Source organism: Pholcus phalangioides, unplaced genomic scaffold (assembly GCF_987345545.1).
Source record: "Pholcus phalangioides strain wild (caught in Gottingen) unplaced genomic scaffold, Ppha-v1.0 ptg000005l_1, whole genome shotgun sequence".
NCBI lineage: Eukaryota > Metazoa > Arthropoda > Arachnida > Araneae > Pholcidae > Pholcus > Pholcus phalangioides.
In genome coordinates, this window is record NW_028301598.1 from 2,593,915 (window position 1) to 2,616,353 (window position 22,439).

The 22,439-nt window shown below is 39.4% G+C and overlaps 1 protein-coding gene across 1 annotated transcript; it reads left to right on the forward strand.

The window, feature by feature from the left end:
- Positions 1–331: 331 nt before the first annotated feature.
- LOC149085716 (BLOC-1-related complex subunit 8) lies at positions 332–22,220 on the forward strand. Its single transcript, XM_089232109.1, has 5 exons — positions 332–552; positions 6,404–6,490; positions 9,487–9,599; positions 11,134–11,198; positions 21,672–22,220. The coding sequence occupies exons 1-5, from the start codon at positions 537–539 to the stop codon at positions 22,093–22,095; spliced, it is 705 nt and encodes a 234-aa protein (XP_089088235.1). The 5' UTR covers positions 332–536; the 3' UTR covers positions 22,096–22,220.
- Positions 22,221–22,439: the final 219 nt, after the last annotated feature.

The following is a 22,439-nucleotide window of genomic DNA, read 5'->3' on the forward strand; positions in this document are numbered from 1 at the left end:
TTTTAAACCAAGACTAATTCGTAAACCGAATCATTTTTCGTTGTTCGTAAACTGGATTGTTCGCATACGAGGGTTGACTCTATATTTCAAATTGTGAGTGAAGTATAATGATTGAATATTTGTACCACCGTAGCCCTGTTGCTCTCTGTAGCGAAATTTTCCAACGGGGAGATCGGCTCGCATTCGCGCCTTGAAGTTGGGAAACACAGAAAACCAACTTCAGCCGACCACCACTGTGCCGCCTGTGGGGTTTGAATCCGGGTACTCCCGATGCGAGTCCATCACTACGACCACAGTGACCATATGCTAATTATGGCATAATTAGCAATTATTTATTAGCTCAAGAAAAATATGGCCAGCCAAAGTGAAAAAAGAATTTATTTTTCTCCATGCAGATGGCAGAAAGAAAAACAATCAAGTCAAAGCCGTCCAGAGTGATTTGTTTACAGCCTTACTTCTTGATGAAATTTCCTTGGAAGAAGCAGCTTTTCAAATAGTTATTTGTGCCTAATTTCTGTGGGCGACGATATTTTATTATGGCTTCCGTTGTTGGTGACTATGATAATTATTATAATGATTCTAATAGTTGTTACTAATTAAAATTATTGATAATACGTACAGGACCGTCATTTCAACTTTTTCCCGGGGGGGGGGGGCGCAAAGAACATGTACTCAATGTATGTGTGTGTATATACACTGAAGAGCCAAAAAAACTGCCACACCTGCCTAATATCGCGTAGGGCCCCGCGAGCACGCAGAAGGGCCGCAACACGACGTGGCATGGACTCGACTAATGTCTGAAGTAGTGCCGGAGGTAATTGACACCATGAATCCTGCAGGGCTGTCCATAAATCCGTAGGAGTAAGAGGGGGTGGAGATCTCTTCTGAACAGCACGTTGCAAGGCATCCCAGATATGTTCAATAATGTTCATGTCTTGGGATTTAGGTAGCCAGCGGAAGTGTCTAAAGTCAGAAGAGTGTTCCTGGAGCCACTTTGTAGAAATTGTGGACGTGTGGGTTGTCGCATTGTCCTGCTGAAATTGTCCAAGTCCGTCGGAATGCACAATGGACATGAATGGGTGCAGGTGATCAGACAGCATGCTTACGTACCTGTCAGAGTCGTATCTAGACGTATCAGGGGTCTTATATCATGCCAACTGCACACGCTCCATACCATCACAGAGCCTCCACCAGCTTGAACAGTCCCCTGTTGACATGTAGGGTCCATGAATTCATGAGGTTGTCTCCATACCCGTACACGTCCATCAGTTCGAAGCAATTGGAACCGAGACTCGTCAGACCAGGCAACATGTTTCCAGTCCTCAGCAGTCCAATGTCGGTGTTGTCGGGCCCAGGCGAGGTGTAAAGCTTTGTGTCGTGCAGTCATCAAGGGTACACGAGTGGGTCTTTGGCTCCGAAAGCCCATATCGATGATGTTTCGCACACTGACACTTGTTGATAGTCCGGCATTGAAATCTGCAGCAATTTGCGGAAGGGTTGCACGTCTGTCACGTTTACTGATTCTCGTCAGTCGTCGTTGGTCCCGTTTTTGCATGATCTTTTTCCGGCAGCAGCGATGTCGTAGATTTAATTTTTTACCGGAATTCCGATATTCACGGTACACTCGTGAAATGGTCGTACGTGAAAATCCAAATTTCATCACTACCTCGGAGATGCTATGTCCCATCTCTTGTGTGCCGACTATAACACCACGTTCAAACTCACTTAAATTTCGATAACCTGCCATTGTAGCAGCAGTAACTGATCTAACAACTATGCCAGACACTTGTTGTATTATATAGGTGTTGCTGACCGCAGCGCCGTACTGATTGGTTCCATATCTCTTTATTTGCATACGCATGCCTGTACCAGTTTTTTTTGGCTCTTCAGTTTATAGATACCATTTTTAGCGTATTTTCAAAAACCGGGGGTGCCAACGCCCCCCCTCGACCCAGTGCAGTCTTAATGCATGGGCCCACCAGGGTATGGCCCGGGGGCCACAAGAGAAGAGGGGGCCTCAGAAAAACTAGAAGTAGGTGAATTTTTGACAATTGACCAGGTAGGACCTCAGAAAAATCACTTAGCCTTGGGGCCTATGATGCTCTTAAGACGGCCCTGCCCTGACCCTCGAAATGACGGGCCTGAATACGTAGTTATTATACTAGAGCCAGGAAGTTTAGGTACTAAAAATGGTCGAAATAGGCAGGCAAAAAGGCTGTAAAAATGCCTAAAATAGTCACTAAAAAACATAATTTTTGAAAGGAAGAAAAACAACCGAAAACAAAGGTATTGAGGGTCCAAAAACTGGCTGATGAATTTGTTGCACTTAATCCGTCTATTGTTTTAATTCTGGTTTATAATAACTGCATTATAATGCAAGTTTAACTAATTTTGAGCCCAAAATAAAATGTCAGTAGACCCTCATTATTATGTTAATTACAGGACCACAATTACTAGACACAGAGCCCGTAGAGAAAATGACCTGTGAGGCCCCTTCGAGTTACGAATAATTCTTGTTTATTAGTTATATTATTTGTAATAATCATTATGATTGGTGTAGTCAAAACATAGCTACGTTGTTCTAATGTAGAAAAAAAATTAGTGCTCTTTTTATATTACCACACATGCGGAACTCCTTCAAGCACCAGGCCCTGTGTGGCTGCATCTATCGCACACCCCTGAGGGCGACTGGTAAATTTAATCGAATACTAAATATGTATGTAAGATAAATAGCCATGGTCGTTTGCAGTTCATTTATGGTGGAAAAAACAAATCAACATGGGCCTCAGAGCCCTGTCTGCTCCTATTCCACCTTGTGTGAGCCATGACATCAATTGATGACCTCTTGGAACAGTCATCGGTCAGCTATACATATACAATTTTTATCAAGTTATTACATTGGAGTCATGCAATACAGGCCAATTTATTTTAATTCAGTTGTAAGAGTTTTTTGAATATTTTAAGCAAGATCAGCAGATCAATATGGAAACTCTTATGATAATAAATTATTTATTATTTTCGAAGAACACATTCACATTAATATTTCAACTTTTACCTGGCGTGGTGGCGTCATTTTGAGCCCACACATGTTCTTCATCTTGAGAACGCCACCCCTTGAGAAAGAAATGCATCTGAACCATCTTATTTTTGGTACCTTTCAAGCTATTTGTTTACACGTGTTTGACTAATTTATGATGTTTTTCTACTTTTTCTTCCCTCTATATCAGTTTCCAAATCCTTTTTGTCCCATCGCCCCCTTCTTCAGAAATTATTCTCACCCATCCCCCCCCCCAACTCAATCAAACCCATAGCATCCTATGTTATACCCGTAGCTTCTACCGCCCCCCCCTGGAACTTTCATCACCTCGGGGGGGGGGGGGGGTTAATGCCCACGTTGGGAATCATTGTTCCATGCCAATGATTGTTTCCATGTGGGGTCAAAATCACCCCACCGCACCACTTGTGTAGATCTTTTTTTTTTGTCTGCCGGCCGGAGTGTTCAGATCAGAATGGTTTATTGGAAAAGCGCCAGTTTTCTCGATAACAGTGTCAAGTTAATGGTGAAACATTGCATACCCGAGGTGAGAATGGGGATAGCGTTATTGGTGAGTTTGTAGCGTAATTATGTGACTGTAACGTTGTTTTTGGATCCATGTTAAATAATCAGGCAATTATAACAGGACTACAGCAAATTTCAAGCCAAAACATTTATTTTACGCAAAAAAAAAAAAAAAAAAAGGAGTTGTAAGTTTCAATTTTTAACATTTAACTTAACTCTGACTTTGACATCAGATTACTCAGTTCCTATATCAAGCAAATAACAGGAGTGGTCTCAGCCATAAATTATCTATAAATTCAGCTAGACAGCCACTGTGGTGGTCGAGTGGTTATAGTGGCGGACTCGCGATGCGAGGATCCGGGTTCGAACCCCACAGTGGTGGTCGGCTGAAGTTGGTTTTCTGTGGTTCCCAACTTCAAGGCACAAATGCGAGCCGATCTCCCTGTTAAAAAGTCTCGCCACAGAGAGCAACAGTCCTACAACGATAAATCATTCAATCATAACACTTCACTCATAGTTAGAAAAAAAAACTGGTGGCAGATGGCAGCACTACACATAACAAACATTACACAGAAACAAACTTTACGTCAGGTTGCACTACACGTACACGCACATTCCCGCATGTACCGATTCGTTGGGGGGTTCCATTTGGGGTGTAGCAGTAGTAGGTAGGGCCTCCAAAAAAAATGGCCCGGGGATCCATGATGTTCTTCAGTCAGCCGCCTCGTTGGGCACTTTGCCTGTTGTGGCATTGTATTTGTATTTGTATTTCTTTATGTCCATTATGGCGACGACAACAATCAGGCTTCATACACACTCAAGTGAGACGAAAGTTCTCAATAAAAGTTCATCTCAGGAACCACAAAATACTAGTTGAGTATACAGGATCATACCCAATAATTCATCATCATGACACATCACACCGAGTTTTGAGTATTATGATTGACCTCCTTCCAAGGCCCTCGCATGGTTCCAGACTTCTGGAACACCCTGTTGATCATCCGGTACCTTCAGGAAGTACTTTAAGTTGACTAAAACATATAGCAAAGTAACAATAAACTGACTAGGAAAACATGATATATCGACTACTTGGACCGTCAGAGTAGTAAAACTATGCTTCGCACCAAGGGATTACATTACGACATTAGTAGAAGAACAAAACAACATTAAGTTGTTAGTGGAAATTATCAACCTATCAGATACGTTGAGTCAATTCGAAACGAAGTCGAGAAGAAGAATGTATACACTGCTTCAGTTTTATCCTGGCCTATTTATACTAGTCGTGAACTGTTTTGTTCTCGCGCACTTGATGAACTTTATATCTTCGACACAGTGGGAAAACTATGGCATCAATTCGTTGATTTGTATATTTTTGATGTAATAATTATTTTGGGTACTCTGTATTTTTGGTTGGCAATAGTTCGATAATCATGAAGGTAGCCAACTAGACTTTCCCCACAATATCAGTAAGGCTATTGTGGGTGAGAGACCAAGACAATGGATTATATATATGGAACCAGTGGAAGTCCACTACCCCCTGCTAATTAGACATATAGGTAATATAAGTGGCCCTCCGCTAATAGACATATATTTAGGTATTTAAATATAATTACTCATACATATATTATTCAATATAAGTGAATCATATCAATCCATAATAAAACAACTCTGTCTTCACCCAGGGAAAAAACCTAGTGTTAGTTGGTTAACTGGGGGTTATCACGGGTGACAAGACATTGGTAAAATGTTACGTGGAGCGATATGTTACAAGTTGTGCGTGAGATCTGTGTGATCGCCATGTCATGGTGTTGTTTGCAAGTACTGTGTTTCTGACTTAGAATAAGACTAGTTTTGGTGCTCATGAATAATATATATATATATATATATATATATATATATTCACGAATTGACAAATTAACATTATATTTGCTATATAGTAAATATAATGTTAATTTGTCAATTTTATTTTCTGAGAATATATTTCAATTATATTTGTCCATTTTTTAATCATGAAAATTGCGTTAAAAAAATTTAATATACAATTAAAAAAAATAATTCAAAACTTGTGTATCCCCCCCCCCCCCCATTCGTTTCGAATGTGTCGTAGTAAAAAACCATTTTTTGATGAAATAATTAAAGAAAATTGAAAAATTATTTAGTGAAATAGATGAATGAAGTCATGCAAAAAAATCCATTGCTTTTATGAAAATTTCTCTTGTTGATTTTTAAAATGCATTAATACTTGCTGGGGTCAAAATGACTCCACGATGCTAGGATAGATTCGTAACTAGGGTTTCTGTTGGGGGGAAGAGGGAAAACGTGATTCAGTGGTCCCCTCCTCAGTAAAATTCCATAATTTTAACATGTTGCCCCCCCCCCCCAAAAAAAAATTGGTTGCTCTCCCCTAAAGTTTGTAGACCATGGCAGTTGCCCCGTCAAGTTCCGGCCCTGTATAAAAGTCTGTTTACATGAGCTAAGTGATAGAATAGTTAACTGAATTTTAAGTCGTCAAGCGCTCTAAAATCTGTCGCAACATGAGCAACTTCATTGGAAAATGAAGACCGGACTCTGTCCCGCTTATGTACTTAACCATTAAATAATTTACCAACTAAACCCTTGTAAATGGCCCTTAACATTCGCATACATTATAAAGTACTTGATGACTTAAAATTTCAGGTGAAAACAGACTTTAGCTACTCTTATGAGCGCCAAGGCCTCTGGTTGCAACCCAACACATTAACTATTACTACATCAGTTTTTAGAACATTCTAATGCATTTCAGTAGTTTTGTCTAGTGTCCGATTGATTTGTTTCAGCATGAAATCAATTTGATCATTTTTACAGATTCGTGTAATTATTCTACTGATGTTGTGTCTTCGCCGACACGAGTTACGTATGTGGATGCTGAATTAGAAGTAAAAGCAAAGAAAGGTACTTTTTTTGAAAAACAAAGTGGAAAAACTTTTTTTTCTCTTTTTATTTTAAATTTTTATTTTCAATTTGTGAATATTAATGTAGATATTAGGCCCGAAACTCGCACACCATAGAAATATGAATCATGCAAACAGCCATTCTCATGGTGTTATTTACAGCTGTGATTTGGCTGTGTATATTGACATAATAAAAACATACACAAACGTAAAAACAATGCTCCATTATATGTACCAGCCATTCAATGAACACATTTATTTTTTTGTTATTACGATTAAATCGGAGCAGTGTCGTTTATGTTTACATATTCCTGTCTTTGAGGATTTGTGGTTAGCTTTGGCCTTCAGAGGTAAAATAGATGATGGTGACAATGATGACCCAAAGCACATGTTGCTACTGCAGAAATCTCCCCTCAGGAACGCTGAGAATATGCAAAGAGGATATCGGTTGGAGTCTGAAGAGGTGTAGGGTTGACAAGACAAGCCCGCAAAAGACGCTCAAGACAAAGATTACAGATATCATGCCATCTATTCTTCTTGATTCTTATTGATGATTAAGATTTGAAGATTTAATATGCATCCGTGCATTGAGGGTGATTTTGATTTGATTCTTCATCCATTGACGGGGAAGAGAAAATGTTGGCTGGATTTCTAGGCTCGTTCGACCTTCGGGAAGACTCTGATATCTGTATCAGATGAGAAGCGGGACACATGTCTGGTAATAAAAGTAATGAAAAAAAGAGATCTCCCCCCCCCCCCCATCCCCAAAACAGAAAAGTTATTGCACCAACCTCTTAACAAGAGAGATATGAAAAGTGAATAGATCAATTATAAGCTGCTGCCTAGAATCGGCTATAAATCAGCTGTTCAAGTTTCAGTTGCAATCAAGCTGATGTGATAAATATTAAGAAGTCATTTCGATAGCTTTTAAATTAAACTCTCATGTGTATATTTCTAAACTAGTGAAAAGTCGAACATTTTCTTCCGAAAAATCTCTTGATGTTCATTATTAAATCACAATTTACCATACATTAAGTGTAAAAAATGCATGTGGTATTCATATAATGCAAGCACGATGGCCACAACAGGCGAAATGCCCAATGGGGTGGCTGAAAAAAGATGTCTAAAACAAATGGCTGTCAAAAATACCAAATACAGCAACCCCCAAAATAAGAGGGACTATCACGTAAAAACTAATACACTAAAATAAGACTAATAAAAACTAATTATTATAATGAAATAAAATACACAGCCTTAAAAAAATTGTGGTTGTCTTATTCCAGGTATGGATAGTTTCTAGATTTATCCTAACATGTCATATTTTTTTAATGCGTCAGTTATGGGGGTAGTTCATGATACCCAGAGGTAAGCTATTCCATTTATTCACAGCCCTCTGTTGGAAAAAAATTCTCTCTGACACAGGGTTGGCAAAAGCCCTGGGATTTTCTTTTCAGAAAAAAACACAACCCACTGGGGTTTTTTCATGGTTTTTTTTCGGGTTCATTCAGGTTTATGATACCGGAGCATGAGGAAAACAAGTTATATATGCCGTAGCCTACATAAATATAATAGACCTAGTAATGTATGGAAATTATGTAATTATTATATCAGTAGTGACTCGTTACATTTTTGGGGGGGGGGGGATTTTGTTTTGCATCTCATTATAATGGGTTTTCCCTAACCCCTATAATCTAAATCACATTAAATACATAGATTTATTAATGCGTTTTCCTTTCGTTATAATATGAAAATTCAATAATGCCATTAGAAAGCAACTGTGTCGTAAGTGCAGTTTTAAGGGATAATGTTTGGTGGGTTTTTCAAGGTTTTTTGAAAGCCTTGGTTTTTTCTGGTTGGGTAAAATTAAACCAACCTTGCTCTGACACCACAACCTGGAGTTGTCCCTTACTAAACGGTACTGGTGTCCCCTTGTCAAAGCAGTTGATTGATGGTGTGTTCATGGTCCATTCTATCTATCCCATTGAAAATTTTAAGCACTTTGATCACTTTCCCTGGACACCTGCTTTCTTCATATTTAAATATGTTCAGAAAATCAAGTTTCTTTCTTTCTAGCTCAAGCCCTGTGTTCCAACAAGTGCATGGCTTTTCCCACAAGCAAGTCTGTGTCCTTCTGTAGGTATGGTCTCACAAAAAACCTTACGGCATACTTGAGTCTAGGACAAACTAAGCCCTTGAAAAATTGTAGGATGCCTTCAGAAGAATGCGAAGACTTGTTTTTATGAATAAATTTGAACATTCTATTCACTTTTTTTACCACTGTGGAACAATGTTCAGAGGACCTAAGCCACTTGCCAATGAAAATTCCTAAATCGGTGATTCTATTTACCTCTTTAATAATATTAACATTTAACTTGTAATTGAAACATGGGTTGTTCGAACCAAAATGAGCATTCGTGCACTTGATGACACTAAAATTTATGCTTCATTTATTTGCCCATGCCACGATCATATTCAAGTTTGTCTGAAGCAGCTCCCTATTGCTTGGATTCTGAACTACCCCCATTAGCTTCACGTCATCTGCAAATTTGCTAACAATCTCATTGATACCCTGATCGAGTTTATCTATAATAGATGAAAAAGTATGGGGTCCAAGAACATTTCCTTGAGGAACTCCACTTGTGACACCTGATCAGAAAATTTTCTGTTAATCATAACCTTCTGTGACATATCCTGCAACTGCAGTTCTATCCAATTCAACAATTTGCCCCCATTGCCGAGAGATCTCATGTAAATACTTCAAGAGTTTGCCATGTTAGACCCGATCAAATATCTTTTTAGAAATCGAGATACACAACATCAAGGTTTTTGTTTTTGCTGAAAGACTTAGTCACATGATCATAGAAAGAAAGAAAATTGGTTGCATATGACTTTCCCTTCCTGAATCCATGCTGGCTAATATTTTGTATCTTGTATATATTTATATCTATGACATACGTATAATGATTTATTTAGCCTATTTATTTTCTATCAAATTAGCTTCTGAGAAAATTTCTGAGAATATGCACATTTTCGCTAACGATCCATCTCTGGCATGCTATAGATTGCAGGAGCACATCCAGAAATCACTTCCGCAACTTGTTCTGAAACGAGTATGTTTTTGTACTTTTAATTTTTTTAGTCTATTTTTTAAAAAAAAGACAAATTTTGATAAAACAATTTAGTGTTTAATTTAAGATCATTCAAGCACTATACAGTTGAACCTTGCTACAAAACAGCAGTCACCCACCACTCTAACTACTAAACCACATGTACATCTTAATGATGCGCTGTGCATCTCTTCTGATTGACCATAGAATAATAACTTATATGCTCGCTGAAGGTCTGTGAACCACAAAAGGTTAAGAAACCCTGTGCTACACTGATACACAAAATATCAGTTTGGGCCTGCCAAGAATATGTGTTTCAGAGGGTTTGAAATTAAGTATTTGTTCACCCCCCCCCCCCTCGTAATCATGTGATTATAATAATTGTAATGAAAAAATCTAAATAAATGCAGCTTTTTCAACAGTATGATGGACCCTACCCCCTTCGGGTAAAATGGTGCTCCTTGGCTTCATTCACTTGCAAGAACCAGCCTACCAGTTTATATACGTACTTTCTGTTGAAAATCATGGTACCAGCTCTCATTATCACATAAGCCTTCCGGACAGCCCACATGTATTAAGATTTTTTCCCAGAAAGTGATTAAACTGATTAAAAGATATGCTGAACTATGGGACTCCACCTATAGTCATGATTGGTTTTAAAATTGTGCAGTGGGTAAGTCCCTGAAATCTTCCCTGGCTGCAATTGGCACTTGTACACACAGTGATACTTAAAAACTTCAAGAAAATTTATAACAAACTTTTTTTGATGAGACAAAGTCCATCTTCTGTCACTCCTCCTTTTACTGAATCTTAATTGACCAACAACAATTTCATTTGTACCTTTGGTCAGAGCGTATTAAGAGCATCGTGTTTCCCCCTTCCCTGGACAAGTGATTTTTCTGAGACATCGTGTCTGGCTAGGAATTCCTGCCTACCAAATTAGATGCTTACTCTTGAAAATTTTAATCGGATCTAATTTTCATGAGGTTCCTGGGCTGAACCCTGGGGAGGTCCATGTATTAAGACTGCGTTGCCTTCAGTCCCTTCAAAGAGAACACTGCTGAGTGTTATCATTTAGTGTCATGGTACTGTCTGCAATGAATTTCTTTTAAATCAAGCAAAACTCAGGTATATCGCCATGGACTATCAATTACTGAATGAGTTGTGCTAGAAGTGTGCATGTTTGCCTTACAGTCTGAGTATGTTTCTAGTGTTGTGTGTGAATTCTTAATGCTGTCATCTATTTTGAAAACTGTATTTAACTGAAGTGTAAAGGTATGTAATGTCTTCATTGACTGCATATTGCCTTTTGCTATACATCAGTTTATCACTGGTTTACCCCCAGATTGACAGGTATGTAGATGCCTAGATCTTTCAAAGACTGAAGCATGCTTCGACCACACTTCTTTGCTAAAGTTGTACATAATGATTCAATCGTGAAAGGTTAAGGAGAATTGATGATTTGACAAATATGATATAAGTAACGTACTCCTATGTTGATATGTCATTGAAAAATTTGTTTTAATTTTTTCCGCAGCTGGAAGTTTCGCAGTTGCAGAGAGAGCTGCAAGGGAAGTGTTATGATCTTGAGTATTCTGTGAAGTAAGTTGTTATAATTTTTCCATCTTCCATGTTTGATTATTTTGTGAAATATAATGTAGGAAATTTTGAATGAATCACAGAATGCTGCAGCCTCATAGAAATGTGTGAAATAGGCTATTATTAGACCATTTCTGATGCTTTTTGTCACTGTAATTTTATCCAAAACACCATGTCGTTTGGTCACTGCATTGAAAGTTTTTTTTCTTTAGTTTTTCCACCTCAAAGTGTGCACTCACAAACTGGTCTCCTTTGTCGTAAAGTCGCTCTCCCCCCCCCCCCCCCCCCCACAAATAGTAATCAGTCCAACAACATGAACTCATATCTATATTCAAGCAGCAATTACCTTTTGATTTGTTGCTTCCAAATTTAGAAGACAGATGGCAGCAGTTCAAACATATAGCACATATGCCTTTAAATAACCATGTTTACTGTAGCAACCCAACATATACACAATGCTTTCCGACATGTACTGACTTTTTTTTTTAAATTCCTCGGAGGAATGTGTTCATGATGTGCATGCGCTGTTTAATGTAGTCACATTGCCATTGTTTGAACTGATTCGTGAGTTGAAAAAAGTCTTTTGAAATCTGTCATTTTTTTAATGATATTTTAACTTTTCCCCATGTTAAGCGGTACATGACCCTTCAAGTCTGTATATCTCGTTTATAGGCCTGATGATGTTTTTTTTAATTGGCACAATTTGATTTCAGTGCAGTAATGATAGGTAATTTTATCTTTTATTTTTGGCAATGATTGGTGACTTTTTTTCACTAATCTGCGATCACTGGCAAAATTTCATATTTTTCTAAAGGGGGAAAAATCCTTGCTTTGTTTTTCAAAAGTCCCTTTTATATTTGTTTCTGTACGAAGTTAGGATTCATGCAAAAAAAATGCCCTAATTTTCATTCTCTAAATGCATTTTATCCTGAAATTCTATTCTTCATCAAATGACAGCTGTAGAAATCTGATCAGGTACGTGTTTCAAGAGTCTATTTTAATTCATCAAGCTTTGCAATTGGATCACTGAAATAGTAGTGATCAGGCAGCACCTCCTCACAAGGCCTTTGCAGTCCCTTGTGATGTCAGTAAGTAGTCCATTTTCCCTCAGAATATTCAGGGGAAAAAAAAATTCCCTGCTCATGCCAGTATCAATATTGTGAGGAAAAGAAATGATCGGGCTCAGAATCGGCGATTTCAATTCCCTACATCCAATTACTACGCGGTATTTGTGAGCCAATCAGGAAGATTCTTCGCCAAAATAAGAAGAAACGAAATAGAATGCTGTGTTTCAAAATGTGGCAAACTTGCTAGGTAGTCTGAATGGCATTTATGGCAAACAATGCAGAAGCCTTCTATCTGTAGGAGGTGCTGGATCAGGGCTCCCTCTTCCTACTTTTTGGTAAAATGCCCTACTTTCACGGTTTTGTGCTACTTTCTAGTTTTTGTCCTACTTTTTTTACCAAAACCTATCAACAAAATTTGTATAATTGGTTTCAATTGAAGAGGGAATCATCGATATAATGCCAAATGATGATTCCCTTACTTATTCACCTTATTTCACCTTGACTTATTTATATCGGACCTTGTGATTTACACATTTTGCACGGTGCTTTTGGAAGTGGTCTTGAAAGATTGTCATTTTTAAAAAACTTGCGAGTCTTTATAGTTCGCTGTGCATTTTTGAAGAGAGTTAACAGACTTGACTGTGGAAGACTCCAAAAAAGAATATGTATAATTTATATTGTGGATAGACACGGCAAAGAATTATCGGTGATTGCTAGTGCACTGTTTTGGCCTAAAATTGTTCTTTTAGCCAAGTCATTATGTTGTCTAAGGGGGGGGGGTACCCTCTCTCCATCCTACTTTTTCTAATTTTTTGACATAATTTATGAGACATAAGATAAACTGAAAATGCCAGTTCCTATACACAGTGCCGTTTTAAGAGTTAATCTATTTTGAGTGTGTAAAAAATTGTCTTTGCACCCTCTTGCTCATACCTGAACTGCTGATGTCATTTTTGTATCACTGAATATAAGTTATAGATCATTGGGAATTTGTTATTTTCTTTTTGATTGTTTTACGATTGAAAAATAAATTCAACTTTTGATATTGATCATCCTGATATGCTCAAACCCTTTACTGCCTATTTTGGGGGCTTCAAGTGATAGGAAAAAGAATCTGTTTTGCATTCTTGCAGATTTACTGGAACTCCATGGAAACTTCATGATCACTCTACTGTTCTTCTTCCTTCCTCAAACTCTAGAAGTTTTGAACTTTTTCCGTTTCAAACACTTTAGCAAATTCTTAAATAGTTATTTTTTAATATCTCTTATGTACCCCTAACTACAAATCCAGCATTTCCACATCTGTTGATAGTGCTAAGACACACACCTGCTAAGAAGATTGATGAAAAAAGAAGTGTCTCACCAAGTGACTATGTGACTGTATAGTAGTTGGACCCCCCTCTAGCGCGATTGCACGATGCGATACGAGCGGGCATTGAGGCATACAAGTTCCGTATGATGTCCTGAGACATCTCGTTCCACAGTTGCTGTAAATGCGCCTCTAGTTCGACCAACCTCGTAGGGTGTCCAACTTGCCGTCCCAAATGATCCCAGATATGCTCGATTGGTGACAAATCTGGGGATAGAGCAAGCCAGGGAAGGGTGGTAATGTGGCGGAGGCAGTCTTGTGACATCCTTGCTGTGTGTGGCTTAGCATTGTCTTGTTGAAAAATGGCTCCTGGGAGCCCTACCATGAGTGGCAACACATGTGGCTGAAGGATGTTACGGACGTACCGCTGGACTGTCATTGTGCCATGGATCAATATTAGGGGTGACCGTGTATCGTAAGCAATAGCACCCCATACCATGACACCAGCTGTGGGAGCGGTGTGTCACTGTAAAGCGAAGGCAGGATTGAAGCGTTCACCATGGGGCCTCCACACACGAACACGATTGTCATCACTGCTCAAGTTGAATCTTGATTCGTCGCTGGAGACGACCTGGTTCCATTCCGTTGCAGTCCAATCCCGTCGTACTCAACACCACTCCAAACGGAGGCGTTGGTGGGTGGGTGTCATTGGCAGCACACGTAATGGGCGCCGCGATACCAGATGTCCTTCAGCCAGGCGCCTTGCGATGGCTCGGGAAGACACAGGGGCCCGTAGTGAAGCTGCTGCCTGTGTCTAGATAGCGGCCAATGAGGCAGTTGGCTCTACGCGTGCGTTTCGGATGATGTGACGGTCTTCTCGACGACTGGTCTGTCGAGGGCGTCCTGAACCTGGTCGCCATGTAAATGACGTCTCTTCTGTCCACTGGTCCCAACACCTCCTCACAGTAAAATCAGAACGGCCTAGTTGACGAGCTACTCGCCGAGCTGACCACCCAGCTTTCATCATCCTGATGATTCTTCCCCTATCGAACTCTGACAACTGCTCATATGGTCTTCGACGGCGGCGTAACGGCATGTCTACCTCAGCATTTCCTTTGCAAACGATTAAATACACTCCAGCAAGCTCTGCTTACCTGTTTTATACTCCAAGGAGAACGAAGTTCAACGCCCTGTAGTGGCATTATGCAATGCGCAATCACGCTGCATTTCTAATCATTTGCATATCTGCCCGACATGTACCTTCAGGCCAACTTTCGTTTTGATCCCACAATTATTTCTTGGTGCGCAAATTTTTATGGCAATGAGTACTTATACAACCTCTGACAATAAAGTTCGGTGAATAGTCCTGTAACATTAACGTAGATGAAATGTTAATGAAAGTTACCTTACTGTCCTTTGAAATAGTCACCTCCCATTGCTATGCACCGCTGAGATATCCTATACATGTCCTGGAAACTTTGCAAGAATTCTTTTGGGATGGAGTTCAAAAGCCTCGTCACGTTCCGTTGGATGTCAGGAATATCGTCAAATCTCTTTCCTTTCAAAGCGAGTTTGAATCGTGGGAATAGGAAGAAGTCTGGAGGATTGAGATAGGATTGAGATCTGGTGAGTATGGGGGATGTTCAATTTGCACCACCCCGTTTTTTGCCAGAAACTGTTTGACGATATTGGCTGTGTGAGGGCGAGCATTGTCGTGAACAGACGTTTCATGAAACGGGTAAAAATTTCAATGTACCTTGCAGCATTCATCGTCGTTCCCTCAGGTAGAAATTCCTTGTGGATCTTCCTGTTCTCAGTTAAGACCAATGCACTAAACAAGCACTTTGTAAAACAAGTCTTTCACGGAACACAAACGACGCTCAACTGAACAACGGTGGCGGCAGATGGTCAACACCTGCTGTTACGCATGTGCAGCGTTTTGCTTCGCCAGTGTTGCCAGATTGGCCGTTCTGACTTCATTCACTGAACTTTATTGTCAAAGGTTGTATTTTTTATAAGGTACAATACTTTCCATAGATTCCCTTGTGAAAGTCCTCAGACAGAGGGTCTGTGAATGTAGTCGGTTGTAAGAATAGGGAGTAGAAGCAGGAATGAAAGCGATAGGGAGTTGCTCCAGAAACAGGATTGCAGCATGGGCAAATGAATGGAGCATGACGTTTAGCGTAGATAAGTGCATGGTCGCTTATTTTGGTTCGAACAACCCACGGTTCTCTTACGAGTTGAATGGTGTCACTATCCCGGATGCAACTAGGGTCACCGATTTGGGAATTCTCATTGACGAGCGACTTAAGTTTTCCGAACATTGTTCAGCGGTGGTCAAAAAAACAAATAGAATGCTTGGTCTCATTTTCAAAAAGGTCTCTTCGCGTTCTCCTAAAGTCATTCTTCCGCTTTTTCGAGGCTTAGTTCGTCCTGGACGGGAGTGTGCTGTGGGGTTTTGGAGACCATGCCTACAGAGGGACATGGACTTGGTTGAGGGGGTGCAGAGAAGAGCTGCGCGTGTCCTTATTGGCACACGGGGCTTGAGTTATGAAGAGAGACTTCATTTTTTGAATGTGTTTACATTGGATGAGCGCAGGTGTGGAGGAGATATGATCGAGGTGTTCAGGATTTTCAATGGGATGGATGGGATGGACTATGAACTTTTGGTGCACCGCCGGTCGACTGCTTTTGCAGGGGTACACCAGTGTCGATTGGTGAGGGACAATGCAAGGCTATGGTGTCGCGGGGAATTTTTCTCTAATAGGGTTGTTAATAAATGGAATATCTTACCCCCGGAGGTAGTAAATTGTAACACAATTGACACGTTTAAAAAGAAATACGATAAACATGTTGGGGTAAATCGAGAAAATATCCAGTCTTAGAATAAGACAACCATAAGTATTCTTTATGGGCATTGTATAATATTTTATCATGTGTATATATTGTTTATAATTTGTGTTAATTGCATTTTTAATTGGGTTGCTGTATTTTTGAAATGTATGACATCCATATTTTTATGGGCATCTTTTTATCAGCCAGCTCGTTGGGCATTTTGTCTGTTGTGGTGTTGTATTTGTGTAAGAAACTGACCATGAACTGCAGAAAGGGACAATTGTTTTCTAATTTACACATGCATATGCACATGGATTATAGCGACTAATACAGCCCCTATTAGGACATAACGGACCAAGTATGGAAATTTTTTTCAATAAGGGAGCCTTCTGACCTTGTACATAGTCTTGTAGATTGATAGCTATAACTTATGGAAGGAAAAAAAGCATCTAGTTCAATCTTAGCCTCAAAATATGCAAAAAGAAGAAAAACTTTCGATGAAAAAAAATTAATATCATAAACTAAAGTCCTGACAACTGTGAACAAAATTTCCCATGTTGAGATATTGGTCTGTTACTACTTTGTAAAAGTGATAACAATACACCCGAATGACAACATTATTTGTAATTCCAATAAGTGGCGTCTCTTCTGCATCTACTTTTATTATAGCTTATACAGATTTGACTCCTACTACACCAGACATGCACCTCGTCCATATTCCTCTGCAGAATCTCTAACGAATTGGTACATGTTGGAATGTGCGTGTAGTGAAACCTGACGTGAAGTTTGTTTCTGTGTAATGCTTGTTATATATGTGTGTAGTGCTGCCATCTGCCACCAGTTTTTTTAACTATGAGTGAAGTGTAATGATTGAATGATTTATCGTTGTAGGCTTGTTGCTCTCTGTGGCGAGACTTTTTAATGGGGAGATCAGCTCGCGCCACAAAGTATATATATACACAGATTTGACTGCATTTTCTGCTTTTAATATTTTTCTGGACAACATGATTTTGGCTTTAACATTATATCGTATTTTCCTGCGTATAATCCTCAGTGGCCCATAATCCACATGCAAAATTTAAAGAAAGAAAAAAAAAAATGCACAATTCCATGGTGGCGTATTATCCGCAGGATTAAAAAAAAAGCTAATAATAACTTACCTAGTGTTTCAATAATGAATCCATTGATACGCTAATTAACGAAATTTGTTTACAAACAATAGCATTATTTACACACAAAACATAATTTACTGTTCAATCAAAAACCTTCGAATTCAGACTCATCAGAATACTCATCAGGCTGATAACATCATTTTCTACAGATTGTCCGCAGCGGTAAATAATCTGTATTCCTTAATGTTTAACCACTTTTTTTAACAGATAATTTGCAGATTATATGGAGGAAATTATGGTATGTCTTTTTTGAGATTGTTTTATAATTATTGATTTTATTAGTACACTAGCAGAACATTGGGATCGAGCCCTTGTTTAAGCCTTTGAGGCTCAAAGTGCTCTTAGAAATGTTCTGCTTTAAGCCAACAGCAGCAGGATGTCTCTTCCCCCCCCCCTCCCCCATGAGAGCCCTAGAAATTGGTTTTGATTAATTTTGATTTTCACTCATTCCAATTTTCATTCATTCCTTTACTGCTTTAAAATTCTATATCCTCTCATCATCAATTTTTCATATACAGTCAAATCCCAGGGCACGGTAGCCCAGGTCAAAAAGATACTTGCCTAAAGTACCAAAGGATGTTTAGAGGTGTTGCGAGTTCGATACCCGGTTTGTGTCCTTGTCAGGAAACTTTCCTGATGCAGGGGTACAACAGAAACGGTAACATGACCGCAGCAAAAATTGCTACCGCAGGGAATCCCCCATCGAGGGGTTAGCTCATCAACCTCTGGATGAGTATAAAAAATCACGCCTGCCGTTCGGAATCGGCAATAAATTGTAGGTCGTGGTCTAATTAGCCCTTGTGTGCAGAAAATGATTGTGGTGCGACAAAAATGATCAAATGATTATACAGTCGAATCCTGTTATAACTAACTCCAAGAGACCTCAGAAATCACTTCACTATAATGAAATTTCATTATAAAGGTTTTTGCATTGTTCCTATGAAAAATTATCTGGCAGATGAGAAAAATGTTTGTTAAAACAAGATTTTCGCTGTATTCATTAAAACGAGATTCGACTGTATTGCCATAAAATTTGCTATTAAAAATGAATATTTTACAATATATTATGATATATATATATATAATAGATGGCGTGGTTTGTTCGATGGCTCTCAAACATATCAAACTCTATAGAGATATAGATGGCTTTTTTCTCAGCTAGAGATATCAAGGAAACAGTTATTTTTTGGATATTATGCTGAGGTGAGCTCGGAAAGAAAAGTCATCACGTCTCCGCCGGGACACGAACCCAGGCCCTCTTGCGTCCCGGCAGAGACGTGATGACTTTTCTTTCCGAGCTCACCTCAGCATAATATCCGAAAAATAACTGTTTCCTTGATTGGCAGATAACATTCCTAACATTCCTAGGTTGGCAGATAACATTGGCTCTGACCCAAAATCATTTTTTCGATACGTCAATAATGGATGTAAGGGGACAGTTGGCCCCCTCTCGATAGGAGGCTCAAAAGTAGAGAGCAATGTAGGCATGTGTAGTGCTTTCAATGACTTTTTCGCTTCGGTTTTTAATGGAGATAATGATATTCGATATACGGGTGTTGCATGGGGTAATAAAACGCTCAACGATATTCAAGTGGAAGACGTGGAGGTCCTAAATCTTCTAAGAAATGTATGTGCAAGCAAAGCACCAGGACCAGATGATATCTATCCCAGGGTTCTCAGGGAAGGTGCTAATGAATTGTTGGGGCCAGTCGCACAGATATACAGGAGTAGTGTTGCTGAGGGTATCGTCCCGAGAGATTGGAAACTGGCTAACGTTGTTCCGATATTTAAGAAGGGTAGTAGAGAAGTGGTGTCTAATTATCGTCCAGTGAGTTTGACGAGCTCCCTCTCGAAAATTTTGGAAATTATCATCAAAAGGCAGTTTGTGAAGTGGATAGACGAGAATAATGTATTGTCGGATAATCAGCATGGGTTCAGGAAGGGGAAGTCATGTGTAACTAACCTCCTTTGCTTCTATGATTACGTGACTAAGGCTTTGGGTAAGAGCAAAAATGTCGACGTTGTTTACCTTGATTTCCAGAAAGCATTCGATCGGGTCCAACATGGCAAACTCTTGAAGCGTTTACACGAGATTGGAATAGGGGGCAACTTGCTGAATTGGATAGAATCGTGGTTAAGAGATAGGTCGCAACGAGTTATGGTGAACGGGGAATTCTCTGGTTGGACAGACGTCACAAGTGGAGTTCCTCAGGGAAGTGTCCTTGGCCCCATACTTTTTTCACTTTTTATCGACAAACTCGATCAGGGTATCGATGGAATTACTAGCAAATTCGCAGATGATGTGAAGCTAATGGGGGTAATCGGAAATGAAAGCGATAGGGAGTTGCTCCAGACCAACTTAAACAAGATTGCAGCATGGGCAAATGAATGGAGCATGACGTTTAGCGTAGATAAGTGCATGGTCGCTCATTTTGGTTCGAACAACCCACGGTTCTCTTACGAGTTGAATGGTGTCACTATCCCGGATGCAACTAGAGTCACCGATTTGGAAATTCTCATTGACGAGCGACTTAAGTTTTCTGAACATTGTTCAGCGGTTGTCAAAAAAGCGAATAGAATGCTTGGTCTCATTTTCAAAAAGGTCTCTTCGCGTTCTCCTAAAGTCATTCTTCCGCTTTTTCGAGGCTTAGTTCGTCCTGGACTGGAGTATGCTGTAAGGTTTTGGAGACCATACCTACAGAGGGACATAGACTTGGTTGAAGGGGTGCAGAGAAGAGCTACGCGTGTCCTTATTGGCACACAGGGCTTGAGTTATGAAGAAAGACTTCATTTTTTGAATATGTTTACATTGGATGAACGCAGGTGTCGAGGAGATATGATCGAAGTGTTCAAAATTTTCAATGGGATGGATAGGATGGACCATGAACTTTTAGTACACCGCCAATCGACTGCTTTTACAAGGGGACACCAGTATCAATTGGTGAGGGACAATGCAAGGTTATGGTGTCGCAGGGAATTTTTCTCCAATAGGGTTGTTAATAAATGGAATAGCTTACCCCCGGAGGTAGTAAATTGTAACACAATTGACACGTTTAAAAAGAAATACGATAAACATGTTGGGGTAAATCGAGAAGCTATCCATTCTTAGAATAAGACAACCATAAGTATTCTTTATGGGCATTGTATAATATTTTATCATGTGTATATATTGTTTGTAATTTGTGTTAATTGCATTTTTAATTGGGTTGCTGTATTTTTGAAACATATGACAACCATATTTTTATGGGCATCTTTTTATCAGCCACCTCGTTGGGCATTTTGCCTGTTGTGGCGTTGTATTTGTATTTGTATCAAACTCTGTTGGCAACAGCAGTTAATACCGGTTTTGGTTTAGCGCAAAGACATGCGATTGGTGGAGGGCTGGCAAAGAACATTCCAGAGGGATCCACCCCTCCAGACAGTGGTGCCACAAATCTGGTACTATGAAATAGAAATGTGTGGAATATTCTTTTTCTTGAAGTTTCGACCAGAGCTATAAATAGTGAGGCAATCACAAGAGGGAGATTCCAGATTAGAGAGACTCGATGAAAAGTCAGTTGTGATTGAACTTTGCGAGAAAGTTGTTAGCTCTCTGATTAGCTTGTAAATACGTGTAAATTGCTGTTTTGTAAATAAATCTGTGTTTGTCCGTTGAACCACTTTTTGTTTTGCAATATCAAAGTCTTGTGAAAAATTATCCGGAACAATATATATATATATAGTTGGTACTATAGTCTAATCAGCTGTGTACCAGAGGGGCAAGATGCTCCACCATGAGGGTTGCTGTCACGGTCCCAAGTTTAAAGCCGGGGAAGAATACAGATAAGATATTTTCCTCTAATGAGCATGAGGGCACCACCGATAGATGGCACCTTTCTTTCCAACCCAACTCATTAATGGCAGTAAATTGCAATATAGCGATATGGGCCAGAGTTGGTGTTTGGTGTAGTAGTCTGATTAGCCCTCGTATGCATGAATAATTTTGTATGATAGTTTGTATTGATTAGGTTGTTGTCTCAATTTAATGAACTGACATCATATTGATTTTTTTTATGTTGATTAACAATTAAAGCAATCTTTAATTATTTTCAAGTGCTGTGAAATCAATGCAGAGAAGCCAGAACACATTCCGTAGCACACGAGAACTGCTACAAAAAGCAATCAATTCGAAGCAGCAGCTGTCCCGCATTGAAGGTAAACACGGGGAGAAGAAAAAGAAAAAACCAGCGAACAGCATGTACCAACGTTTCTCTGGGTCGTTTGATCTGCCTTCTTCGCTGCTACCATCGGGTCTAAGTTCCTCGGCGTCTGCCAGCGCAGATCTGAAATCATCCACGGTATCGCAGCAACACAGGCCGAGCCAAGGTGGAAGAAGAACCAGGGCTTCTTCTGTTTCATCTCCATCTTCCCATCCAACCGTTGCTCGAGCACATTCTGCATCGTGTTCACCTACTCCCAGGAAAGCTGCTGGTGCTGCTTCACCTTCATCTCTAGCAAGAGGGCAGTCAATATCTTAATGATTATGCTCGATATTGTTTTATTATTTTTTTTCTGATGTGATTTGACACATCTGTCTGCCTATTTTTACAGAATTTATTGCCGTTTCATGTTTGTTAAATTATATTTGGTCTTTGTGTCATGACTGTAATGTTAATTTTATTATTTTAGATGTTTTTATTTGGTTTTGAAAAAAACTCCTTCCAAAGAAGTATGTAAATTGCTTTGAAAAAATACAGTCCACACCGCTTAATGTGATTGCATCGGGACTCGTGTTTGTGATAACAATAACCGAATGACTATTATAGTAAAACTTCGATTAACCATCACCATCCAGACCAGGCTGTGACAGATACCCGAATAG

Bases quoted from the DNA above. Each gene is read 5' to 3' on its own strand.
- LOC149085716 (XM_089232109.1), top strand. The intron at 9,600-11,133 runs GTATGTTTTTGT...TTTTTTCCGCAG, and splicing joins CGCAACTTGTTCTGAAACGA to CTGGAAGTTTCGCAGTTGCA. The intron at 11,199-21,671 runs GTAAGTTGTTAT...ATTATTTTCAAG, and splicing joins GATCTTGAGTATTCTGTGAA to TGCTGTGAAATCAATGCAGA.